At 35.1% G+C, this 13637-nt stretch overlaps 1 protein-coding gene across 1 annotated transcript; it reads right to left on the reverse strand.

Moving 5' to 3' along the window:
- Positions 1-705: 705 nt before the first annotated feature.
- Positions 706-13595, reverse strand: LOC137407732 (uncharacterized). Its single transcript, XM_068094114.1, has 4 exons — positions 13457-13595; positions 4622-4668; positions 3469-3587; positions 706-1592 (listed from the first exon to the last, which is right to left on the reverse strand). The coding sequence occupies exons 1-4, from the start codon at positions 13582-13584 to the stop codon at positions 1107-1109; spliced, it is 780 nt and encodes a 259-aa protein (XP_067950215.1). The 5' UTR covers positions 13585-13595; the 3' UTR covers positions 706-1106.
- Positions 13596-13637: the final 42 nt, after the last annotated feature.

Raw genomic sequence — 13637 nt, forward strand, 5'->3', positions numbered from 1 at the left:
ACTAGGGGAAATCACTACAACTTTGTACTACAACAGCAGCAAAACTTGAACGAGTAGACTACCAGCACACCGTTTTCGTTTGCATGATAATTTAATACGTGCTAAGATATGTCAACATTATGAAGTTGGCACCTCGTGCGTAAACGAGAAGAGGGGATTTGCTCAAATGAATATATCAAGCAAACGAAAAGAGTAACACAGAGTAAGACAGCATTCAGACAATAGTTATACAAAGATAAATTATTAGAAACTCATTATCAAAACGTACATATTTTGCGTTTTAAAAATATACTTTAAAATTGAAGTAAAACTGTAAATAAAGTGAAATAATATGAACCAAGTGCAGAAACATGTTGATACAAGCTGAAGAAATGGAATCGATGTTGCTGAGTCAATTTTAGATGAAGTCTATAAAAACCGCTCAAGCAGCATATCTATTGCTTCACATTGAGAACCCCATTTGCATTTAAGAAACGAGCAATCATAATTCTGTATAAAGTAATCCCCTCTTGCCACAAACCATCGATAAGGAAAGTATAACTCCGGTAGCCCTTAGTAAACTTTGGATGCGCTGGTGCTGAAAATCCACAATGACTAACAAATTCGTTGTGTGATGTTGTGCATTCACCAACCTACATGTAGATTCACTAGTATAGCGATCAAAATCCAAATTTTGCACTGGCAACTAAACCATAGAGCCTTCTCTTCATCGTGTTGCGTCTATGTTGGATGCATATTATTTCGTACAAGTCATGTTTTTGACCTCTAGATCGTACGTATATAACAAAAAGCAAACAGTGAGAGGGTTAAGCAGCAGCAAGACTATTATGGTCCTACCTTTGTATAGAACATCAATAATAGAGATCTTATTGTTGATTTGATAGATTGATATCAAAATGCGTTCAGAGAAGGAAGCAGGGCTATAAAACTATTCAGCATTTCTACCTTGATTAATGTCAGTGATAACGAGCTTAGAAATTTAATTAATGAAATCTGAGCAACCTAAAATGAGTATTCAATAAATGTTTCCCAGAGAAAATCAAGGTATAACTAATCATTTCAATTCAGATGAATAGTTTTTATAAGCATGACATGGCATCCTATCTCTATAAGTCATCGCTAGTTGAAACTGATTCATCTGCTATTTTTTCTGTTTCAAGGGAGGATTGGCTCGTTTCAGCTTCATTTAATTGGACAGTTGAATCAGCAGCTTGTTCTGATTTGTCATTAACAGATAAAGCAACCTCAACTTCGGCCGACAATGGTTGTGGCTGTTCAATTTTTTCAGAAGGCTCCAAATCTTTTTCTGAAGTTGTCACCCCTTGTGAGGTTGTTGCTCCTTCTGACTGCAACTGTTCCTGCGTATCTACTTCCTTTGCAGAGGCCACTTCCTGTGAATCTGTAACAGCCTTAGGCGATGGCACTTCCTGTGAGTGTGATGACTCACTTGAAGAATTTGTGTTAGCATCAGTCTCAACAGAAGACGACTCCTGCTTTTGAACAGAATGCTTCTTTGCTAGGCTTTGCTTTAATGCCTGCTCTTTCCTATAGCCATCCTTATGTATGCTTGCATGTAACTTTCTCAATCTCTCCTAAAAATAACAAAACACTTATTCTTGTGAAGGTAAAAGAAAATGAATGCAAGGTTGATCTCCAACTCTACAATTTTTAACTAAAGCTGCAGCTTCAATAAAGCCTCTTACATAATGAAAGGTTTTCAGACCGAAAGAAAAACTCAAATTGGAACTATCAGCAGGTTCGAAGAATTTGCACTCAATTCGGCGAATGAGGTGAAGACCACAAAATGATGGCGTTTTATTTAATAAACTATCATAAGGTACAGAAACTAAAACAATAAAAGATTTTTGTGTTAATTTATATGACAAAAAAAACTTAGTGAAGGTCATTCACATGAATAAATACACAAACAACAAAAATATTTGTTCAGTGTGATTCTTCAACCCAGATAGTCACTACAAACTTTGCATTTCATATTCTAAAATGGGATACCAGCTTGCCAACAAGATGTTAGTCATTTGCAAACGGATATCACGTCTTGTGAATTTGACTGATAACAATATTTGATTTCCAAACTTCTCAAATAGAGAAACTCAAACTAAGCTTTCTTAAAGGTTGACTTGCAACAAAATTCACGTTACAGTTATTTGGTATCATAAGATTCACCATGTCTTACTCTGTTGTGTTGTGGGTGCAAAACATATGGGAATGTGATTACAAGCTCTTAAAAGCTCAAAAACGAACAGTTAATCGCAGCCACACGAGACTGCCGTAGTTTGGATTCGCTTTCAAAAACAGCTCAAATGGGACGTAGTTGTTACAGGATGGTTTTTGTTTACACATTCATGCAACCTCATTCGTCGAAATATTTTCACAAATATACTTCACGCATTCAATAAAACTATGTCTATTGTTCTTACGCGTCTGTTTTATCGTCATTGTAATGCTGTCACTTTTAGCTCTGATATCTTATAACTTACCGTAAAAAATCGTTAAACTTTTTAACCTTAGCTCGAAGGAGTACATATCATTGTCTGATAATCATGACGAGCCTGTTGGTTACTTGTGATAATCGAAAAGTGCTGCAAAAATTATTTGCGAAGTATTGGATCACGTGATCAAATTACGACTTGACGATTAGATCAAGCCAAAACAAAACTGTAAAGTAGCGAGCATCTATATTTAATACGGGACTTCGGTAAAACCCGAAGTGTTTGTCATAAACTAGTGCTACGATATGTTTTATAGTGAGCTTTTCATTGGCCTTTCAACTCACGTGAGAACATACGTGACAAGACGATAACCAAACTGTAATGACAACGTCAGATAAATAAAGAGATTCCAATCTACGGCGGCTTTTCGTTTTTGAGCTTTTAAGGGCTTGTAATCACATTTCCACGTATTTGGCACCTACAACACAACAGAGTAAGACATAGTGAATATTTTGATACCAAATAACTGTAATGTGAATTTTATTGCAAGTCAAAATTGGTTTAAAATCTGACAAATCAGATGGAATGATTCTTTGACAGTAATAAGGCCCAAAATTGGAGTTGTCAACTGCCAACAAACAGCACTTGACAACTACAAAAAATGCTGCCCAGTCCTTCAGTTATCTACTACTGGCACATAGCAGATGACAATTACAAACAACAGTACAGCATAATAGCAGTTATTAACAGTCAACATGCAAAAGTTGACAACTACCAACAACTTATCTTGAAAAAAATCTATATTATATGAAGCAAAGTGTCGACACATTTATCTAACTTTAAACCCGCTGATATAAAAATGCTGTGACTGAAAATAGCTCAAACAAATATTATTATTCACCTACATGGAGGGTTATCAGTCTATTCTGGGTTGAGATTGGTGACAGAGAGTCAGAGATAGGAGAGAGATGAAGAGTCAGGATCACAGACCTATGAACTGGTACAAGTTATTGCTCACCTGACAGTTGGTAAGAATGCTGTTGATCATGTTGACCTTCCGTCGAGCATTTGTCAGTCTTTTAATATGTGGATCTAAATTGGATGCATTAGGGAGATGATCAGCAATACCTCGTAGGCCTGCAATGATAAGCATCATAATACTATCACAGCCTTTTTACGCTTTGAATGGGTTCGGAGTTGCTCTCACTCCAAATCACAAAAACGGTAAAATCTGAGCGCAATCAACGCCATTATGCTTCACTAAATTTGTGTGAAGGCATTCGATGTGAGCGTACTTCGACATTACAGAAACACTCACTGCTGATTGATCAAAATCGATAATACTCGAGTAAGCTCTTCACATTCGAAGCAAAAAAATTTCAGCGCACAACTAGAATTCGCAGCATGGGTTGCTGCTGCGAAGCGTTTTACGGCCACTGTTTCTGCTTGACCTTTTGCCTTTACATTAACATTTACACGCCAAGAGTGGGCTGCTCGTATGAGGAAGCCTGAATAAATATTTGCTTTGCAGTACTAGTTGATTATACGTGAATTGAAAAGCGACCGTGACGTAAAAGCTAGTCTACTTTAAACATTCTGAGGTATACATCGCGAATCTTGGAAAGAGCTATAGTGCTTTTTCCCAATAGTTGAAATGGTAAGGTGCTTATTCATTGGCAGCGGACAACTCTGAATCAATTTGAAGCATGGAATCTTTACTGTAAGAGCACAGTTCGTCCGTCTGTCCGCAGCCACGCCAAAAGCGTTAGAAAAAAACTGCTCTGCATGGGAATTGAACTCAGATACTCCGAGTTAAAGACCGGCGCACTCACCCCTACACCACTCAGCCACCTAACCTTGTCACAAATTAATTATGTACATACTTATTACTCATCACGATACCTCACCGTGCATGGGAGTGCAAAGCATACTGGTATAACCAAAATAAAACTTATTAGGATGTGTGGACACCAGATCACAGTGAACCTATATGCTTAGCCGACATATACATTACACCAACTCTAAACCTGATTCTTTAAGCTTAGCTGTATTCATTCATAGAATAACTCAAACATATTCTATTTCTCATTGAAATGAATGCTTATGCTTTTGTGCAACAATATCAGATACCAAGTTCTGGTGTTGTCTTTTAAAGCAGAACGCTAACTCACCTTCACCAACATGGGATATGCTTGAATTCAGCTCTGCCTGGCTGCTCCTGTAAGGCAAATCCTTTAAAATTATTTAATCAGATTAAACTCAAAAGAATTTAGGATTTTAAAGGAGCAGTCAAATCTCAACTTGTAGTGAATTTTGCCTTGAACTTAGCCGATGTCGTTTTATTTTCTTTTTTTTCCTGTGTCTATCAATCTATTTCGAATGGATGTGTATATATATATATATATATATATATATACATACATCCATAAATTAAGCAAATATATTAAAATCAACAAATGAACCTTGATGAAAAAAAATTAAACAAATTAAATAAAACTGCCTAGAAAGTGTGTTGATTAACCTCCAAAGATTATGTTTGAAGGATATAAAGAATTTGATTGCGTTACCCTTATGCGCTGTCCAATGTATTAAAATGTGAACTGTTACATTAAAGGAACTCCCACATAAATTGGTTTATGAGGAACTACAACATGTACGTCTAAATGTATACTTTACACTATCTTTTAATGTAGATTTATCCCAAATTTGTAAGCAGAAACTACATAGCAGTGCTTTTATTATGAGGCTAATTTGTATCTTGGTAGGTGTGTAAATATAACACTCAAAGTCAGAGGTGATACAACAGAGTGACTACTGAGAGAAAAACAATTGTGACATAAACAAGGATATGTTACAGAACTTTTGTAACATATACAAGCATATTCAGCGTGTTTCACACGGGTAAGGAAGATAGAATAGGAAGATAGGAGTGGTAACCAACAGTGATGGCAAACAACTAAGAGTTAAAAATAGCAGGGAAAAAGATTATTACCAGACAAGTTGTGAATCTAAAACGATTCTTACCTACTTGTGTTTAGAGGAAATTATAGCATACTGGCTCTCATTCTTTTAGCATCAATTATACAATGCAGTAAAATGTTGTGATGAAAAAGAAATAAATTTTTTTTGTAACATATCTGTGTATGATCAATGAGCTTTATAAATAGACAGCTAAGTTACAAAATCGATCGATAGCATTGGCAAAGAAAACTACCATCCAACAAGTCCCGAATATATGGGTAAATTTATAAGTCATGAATGACAAAACAGTAGTTTATTTTTGTCAATAATGATTAACTAATTAAAATAAAAATAATGGTGAAACTGGCATTTACAGAATGAAGAATAAAAAATATTTAGATTCGCTAACCAAGATTAACAATATATTTGAATTTATTTGAAACTAAATTAAAAAGAACGTGAAAAATTTTGGAAAATTATTTTTAACATTTTTACTGAAATGTCAAAAGTCTACGCATAAATTTCCAAGCAGTTCTGGCTTCTGTTGGATATACAGCACAAAAATTAGGTACATACGCGTTCACAGATTGTTTTGGATGTGTGGATGCGCAAACATTCTTAAATCAATTCTTTACAAAAGTAAATACAGTTTTTGGAATGTGATAGTGATGCATTGAAGAGCCTGATGAGTGACAATAGAGAATAAACAATAACAACAGTAAAAATAAAAACAAAATAATATAAATAAGCTGTGATAAATTAATACTCAGTTAAACCAATTTTGTGTCTTTGTCACCACATTTACCTGCCTCTGCTCTTCTACAGTATCCCCTAGGCTACACCTCGATTAGCTTGTTTCTAATGTGAAAGCATAGTTAGTGACAATACAAACCATTTTTATTGATTATTTATTTATTAATTAAGTTCCTTACATATAATTTATTTTATTTAGTTTTTACATAATTTCATATAATGCGCTAGTTTTAATGTAATTTTCTATTTAATATAGTAGTTATAATAAATTTTCGAAACTTTGGAATGAAATAATGGATTCTCAAGAAAAATATTTACTTTAATATACAACGGCTTTGATATATGCAGAAAACTTGGGAGCTGATCTGTTCAGTTTTATTTGCTTTTGCATCGGGTCTTGACTGCAGAACAATAATATGTATACACTCTATGTCAAACATACACTCTTAATATCTATTGGAATAATAACTACCGACAGTACAGGAGCCCAACTGCATGAGTTATTTGAGCTTACAAATACATAACAATAATAATTTTTAATGTATAGTAATAATATAATTTACAAATGGCCTCTTCTAATAGATTACTCGGCATTCTGAATAAATTACTTCATGTTTTTTAATAACTTTTTCTTATTACAACTTCTTTGCAGCAGCTATGTGTACATATGAGGCCGTAAAAGACAGCTAGAGGTTTGCCCTCTAGCTGTACATAAACAGCAAGAGGGCAAACTGTCGATCAACAAACTGATTGTTGCATTGCACGCATACTTTTGTTTGGCGTCATGCCATATGCTTAGCCACAACGCAACACAATCTGCAGGCTGCCTAATGCACAACTTTACAGCTCAGTCAATGAATCAACAAAGAGCTGCTTTTATTTTGGAAATTTGTATTTGACGACTGCAACAGATCAGTTCTGTCTGAGGAAATCTGTTGATAACCACTTTAGTTTTATTCTTTTGCTACATGATGTATGCATTGCTACCAACACCAATTCAAGTAAGTAAAGTAAACTATTATTATTATTATTACACAAAAATTAGGTACATACATGCTTCCAGGTCGTTTTGGATGTGGGGATGAGCAAACATTCTTAAATCAATTTTTTACAAAAATAAATACAGTTTTTGGAATGTGAAAGTGATGCATAGAAGAGCCTGATGAGTGACAATGAAGAATAAGCAATAACAGAGAAAATTAAAAAAATATAAATAAGCTGTGATAAATCAAGACTTATGTAGCCCCACTTGAACAGATTTTGTGTCTTCATTGCCACATTTGCCTACACTTTGCTCATCTACAATATCCCCTAGGCTACACCTCGATTAGCTAGTTTATAATGTGAAAGCATAGTGACAATACAAACCATTTTTATTGATTATTTATTTATTAATTCAGTTCCTTACATATAATTTATTTAACTTAGTTATTACATAATTTCATATAATGTGCTAGTTTTAATGTAATTATTTATTTAATACAATATTTATCATAAATTTTTGAAACTTTGGAATGAAATAGTGGATTCTCAAGAAAAATATTCACTCTAATATACAACAGCTTTGATATATGCAGAAAATCTGGGAGCTGATCTGTTCAATTTTATTTGCTTTTGCAAACCAATGATATGTATACACTCTATGTCAAACATACACTTTTAATATCTATTGGAATAATAACTACCTACAGTACAAGAGCCCCACTACATGAGTTATTTGAGTTTACAAATACATAACAATAATAATTAACAATGTATAGTAATAATATATAATTTACAAATGGCTTCTTCTAATAGATTACTCGGCATTCTGAATAAATTACTTCATGTTTTTTAATAACTTTTTCTTATTACAACTTCTTTGCAGCAGCTATGTGTACATATGAGGATGTAAAAGACAGCTAAAGGTTTGCCCTCTTGCTGTACATAAACAGCAAGAGGGCAAACTGTCGATCAGCAAACTGATTGTTGCATTGCATGCATATTTTTGTTTGGCGTCATGCCATAGGCTTAGCCATAACGCAATGCAATCTGCAGGCTGCCTAATGCACAACTTTACAGCTCAGTCAATGAATCAACAAAGAGCTGCTTTTATTTTGAAAATTGGTATTTGACGACTGCAACAGCTCAGTTCTGCCTGAAAAAATCTGTTGATAACCACTTTAGTTTTATTCTTTTGCTACATGATGTATGCATTGCTACCAACAACAATTCAAGTAAGTAGACTAAGTGTGTGACTTGACGACACCTAAAGTTATGACTGTACAAAACAAAAAATGCATTGAATTACAAAGTTCTATTTCGTATTCAATTTACATGAAATGGCTTAGCTTAAATAAAGTTGTAATTTTACAAGCAAGTTACTTGCTAGACAGTATGTGGTTTGATAGTAAAGAAGTCACTCTATAGTAATTAACTGACTAGAAAGCCACTTATTTTAAGTCAGATGAAAACATGGGAATGGTTCGTTTTTATGCTGATTGAAGTAGATTACATGTATTTAATCACATTAGACGACTTATGGATTCGCCAAACAATGTACTACGGTATTTATTGAGCAAAAATTATGTAAAACAATTGTAGTTCAATGCTAAAAGTATATTAAAACTATTCTGCTTTTTAATAAGAATGTATGCTGATAGTTGATTCAAGCATGTGTAGAATGAATGAGCAATTAAGATATCAAATGTCAACATTGACTACGATAAATGCCAATCTTTTTTGAACAGAATGGCATGAGCACCAAGATGAGTCTCCAAATATGGACATCATTTCTTCATATATCAAAACTTTTTTACACTTTCACATATAAATAAAATACAAAGCCTGTAGGTGTTAGCTACTTTACGCATATTTCACACCCAACATTATATATGACACTGTTTAATTAAAAAAATTATCAAATTACAACTACACTTTGTAATAATCAATTTTATTAATTCATAGCTGTTTAATTTTTCTCCCAACTAGTTTCTAACACATCCAAAAATGCACATGATTACTTTGTCAAAAATGACGGAGCAATAGAAAAGATCGAGTGCATGATAAAAACTCAACAAGTTTTCTACTAAGCTGAGTCATGAAAGTTGGTGGACTTAAATAACTTTGCAAAAAATTTCCCTGTACCTCAATTATGAACGTTAAAACTGCAGGCTAGTACTACGTTAAAAACTCATGATACAATCTTTGCAGATCTATATTTTCAGACGATCAGTTTCACATTTTGTCTGATTCTGATTCTGATTCTGATTAAAAAGAGTCTCGAGACCTCAAAAGGAGGAAGTGGAGACCGTTTGCATAGATTGTATAAGAATAAAAATTTATCTATTTGAACAAGTGAATTTAAAACATCAATTAATAAAACTTTCCTGTTCTAATGATCTCCCAATCTAATATCCCGAGAAGTTCGTGGAATGAAGCTGTTAAAATATGTGTTTGTGTTGCAGGCGATTGCCTTTGGAGCGTTAGACCGAGATGATCTGGTGTCATACTGGTGTGGTTGGGACATTAAAAAATTAAAACTTTCAATTAGCGCTGAGTGTGTGCTATTAGATAAAATGTTTATTAAAAGGTTGAGTCTTGCTCGTTTTCTTCTGATCTCTAAAACTTCCAACTGGATATTCTCTCGAGCTTCCGTTACACTAGCAACTCCTTTCAAATTACATATAAATCTCACGGCTCTTCTTTGTATAAATTCAATTTGAGATATGTGTTTGACTAAAAAAGGGTCCCAGACCTCACAAGCGTACTCCAAGGCGGGTCTACATAAAGTCAAATATGCGATTTTCTTTACTTTATTAGGAGCATTAAAAAGAACCCGTTTTATCATTCCCAAGGTTTGTAATGCTTTGGTACAAATCGATGTTATATGGTGGTCCCAGCTCAATGTATTTGTAATAATCACGCCCAAATATTTAAAGCTATCCACAACTTCCAGATTGGTATTATAAAGGTTGTACTTAGCTGGGACGCCAGAGTCTGACGTGAAATTAAAATTTACAATTTGACACTTTGTTACATTAAAAATCATTTTGGACTCAGAGGCCCAATTTTCCAAGGCAGTGAGGTCAGACTGAAAATTTATGCAATCATGGTGATTATCAATTCGACTGTACAGAAGAGCGTCATCAGCAAACAGTCTGATGGTGGAGTGTTTTAAAACTGATCCGACATTGTCAATATATATTAAAAAGAGTGTGGGCCCCAAAACGGAGCCCTGCGGCACTCCAGAGTGGACTTTTAAGGGTGCTGATGCATGACCGTTTATAATAACTTTTTGAAATCGGTTGCTTAAAAAATTTTGAATCCAATAAACAATCGAATGATGGACCCCAGCACCTAAAAGTTTAACTATAAGCAGAGAATGTGATACCTTATCAAAGGCCTTCGAAAAGTCAAGAACTGCAGCGTGTATTTGCTGATTTTCATTATTTGCATCCATAAGATCATGGACAACAGTGACCAGTTGAGTGGTACACGACAGTCCATGCCTAAAGCCGTGCTGATGCGAGGAAAGATTTAGGCTCTTATTGATATAGCTCAAAATGATGTGTTCAAGCATCTTGCACGCTATTGATGTTAGTGAGACAGGGCGATAATTTCCGGCGAGAGTCTTATCGCCTTTTTTATAAACTGGTGTGACATTGGCTAATTTCCATGCAGAAGGTAAACTTCCGGTATTCAAAGAGTATTGGTAAACCAGTGTGAGCATTGCTGACACTGTGCTGACGTCAACCATGAAGTCCTCTTTTCTTAAGCCGTCGGGCCCAGGGGCTTTGCCCTTTACAAGACCTACGATCATTTTCTCCACGCCCTCACAAGTGACTATTATTGGACTGGTGCTGGTATCCGGTAAATCGTATTCAGGAAAAAATTCATCTGCCTTTGTGAAAACACTTTGAAAAAACATGTTAAAATTATTAACCATCTCCGACTCTGATTGCATATTAGCTAGTAGGGCGGAGGGGCTGTTCTTGCGACCCTGAGTGCGCCTCATAAAAGAGAAAAAAGGTTTGCTTATGCCAGCCCGGAGTGGTTCGTACAAAACTCGATTATAATAATCCTGCTCAATTTTGCGAAACATCTTTTTATTTTCGCGTCTCATAATTTTGTATTCGGCCATCAAGTCAGGAGAGTGTGTTTTTTTAAACTTATTGTATAGTTTTCGTTGTTTGCACACAGCCTTACGTGCCTGAGAGTTGAACCATACTGGTTCCCTGTTATTTCGTTGTTTTATTGTCTTTTTAGGAACAAAATCACTGACAGCAGATTTAACGGCTTTCTCAAAAATATTCCACAATTGGTCAATATTGTGTCCTGTTTTTATCGCGTCCTTGATGTCTTCCAAAGCTTGAAGTAAAAATTTCCTGATTGCCATGGTATCTGCTTTTTCATATACAAAATAAAAATCTTTGCTAGCTACCTTGTCAGTTTTTGATATGTTGAGCTCAACTTCTACTAAAAAATGATCACTCAGACCAGGTTCCACAACCTCAACTTTTTCAATAAATTCTGAGTCCGATGTTAAGACCAAGTCTAAAATATTTCCTTTAAAATGTGTCGGCCTATTGACCATTTGTCTAAGATTATACTCCGCCAAGCAGTTCAAAAAAATTTGATGACAACCTTTATTGTTTGAGCTTATTTTTGTCGAATAAGACTCCCAATCAATATCGGGAAAATTAAAATCACCCATGACTAATATCTGTGATAACGGAAAATGTGAAAAAACAAACTCAAAAAGCTGATTCAGGCCTTCAACAGATCTAGATGAGTTCCCGGGTGGCATATATACGCATACGATGACCAAGTCTAGAATAAAAATAGATTGCTTGGGTATGTGCACTGCGACAGCTTCAACAGGGTATATCGACAAACTCAAAGGAATCAATCTCGAATCAATCTCCGAATTTACTGCCACCAAGACTCCACCACCATGAAGATTTCGATCTTGTCTATATATTTGCTTATCAGTGTGGAAAAGTATTAAATTATCATCAATTGAGCTGTCCAAGTGAGTCTCTGTTAAACAAAGAATATCATGCTGGTAAGACAGAACCTGAATCTCGTTTATTTTCCCCTTAACCGATCTGCAATTCGCTAACACTACAGTTATTTTCTTACTTCCACGATTTCCTTGTTTTTGATTTTGAAAGTCTTGGTTGGTTCTTTGCTCCTGATCTGTTTTAGCTCTTGTCGAAGACGAAAATCCTCTTCTTGTTCAGATTTATTTAAATCTAGTCGAGCAAAGATCCCAGGTTTTTTCAAATCATTAATGGCTTTCAAGATGTCCCATTTTTTATGTTTGCCTTCTGTGCACAGTTTCACGGGCCTACACTTATTAGTTTTTTCCTTTTGGTCATATTGACCAAGTCTGAACAAAGAATCTTTGTTTACTGTGGTTGTTAGGTGACATTCATCCAATATGGATTTAACACTTTCCATGGTCTCATCAATACTGGATTCTTGTATACCAAAGATAACAACATTTTTGTCGCGAATGTTCTTAGACTCGGTTTCCTCTTTTTTGATCGAGGTACTAGCTGCCTTGGCTATGACTGCTGAGTTGGTCTCCAATTGGGAGACTGCCTCAGCGTATGTTTTCTGAATGTTATTGATCTTACTATCTATTGAATTGCTAATAAGTTCATGTATTTTATCTACTTTAACCTCAATCTGCTCTAGCCTATCAGCATGAATATCACACCTTGCACAGAACCAGTGCAAACCTTTAGTACTCAACAGATCCAAGAGACTCTCAGGGACATCAACACATAAACCGTGGAACCAAAAATGGCAAATCTCACACTCAATGGATGACCCTGAACTTTCATCTATGGCTTTTTTACACTTGCCACACAGCTCTGCATTAGCATAACCACAGCCAGGACCTGATGTTGACATGGCTTTTTTCCTTACAGTGTGTTTTCCACCTGCCATGATGATCACCGAGTTTAGTAATAAATATTAAAAACTTGGGACTTAAAATTTAAAAAGATCCCACTCAGTGTCATATACCTGGTAGCGCCTGAAACGGCCGAGCTACCCTTAATGTGTTATGTTAGTATAAAATATAAATCAGGATAAATAAAGGATAATAAAAAGGGGTAATAAAAGGTATGTGAGAGAAATTGTAAAAAGAAATCTAGAAATCTTCGAAGAGCTCTGAAAAGCACGACTATCTCCCAAAACGCGCGAACCGGAAACCAAGTAAGGAAATTTGTATGATGCACAGTCTGATGACTGTGCATCATACAAATTTACAATTAACTGTAAGACTAATATACCCATACTTTAATTTGGCAACTTTATCATCTAAACTTTCTATTGAAGGTTTCAACAACAGCAAAATGCCCTCCGAAAGCTTTTCCTCATTAGACTTCGAAGCTGCCGAAGGCGGATCCGTGAGTGCGCCCGCCATATTTTAACATTACGTAGATCTCTAGTTGGTGAGTTTGATCAACACATGAGCAA

This window comes from Watersipora subatra, chromosome 11, assembly GCF_963576615.1.
Source record: "Watersipora subatra chromosome 11, tzWatSuba1.1, whole genome shotgun sequence".
Taxonomy (NCBI): Eukaryota; Metazoa; Bryozoa; class Gymnolaemata; order Cheilostomatida; family Watersiporidae; genus Watersipora; species Watersipora subatra.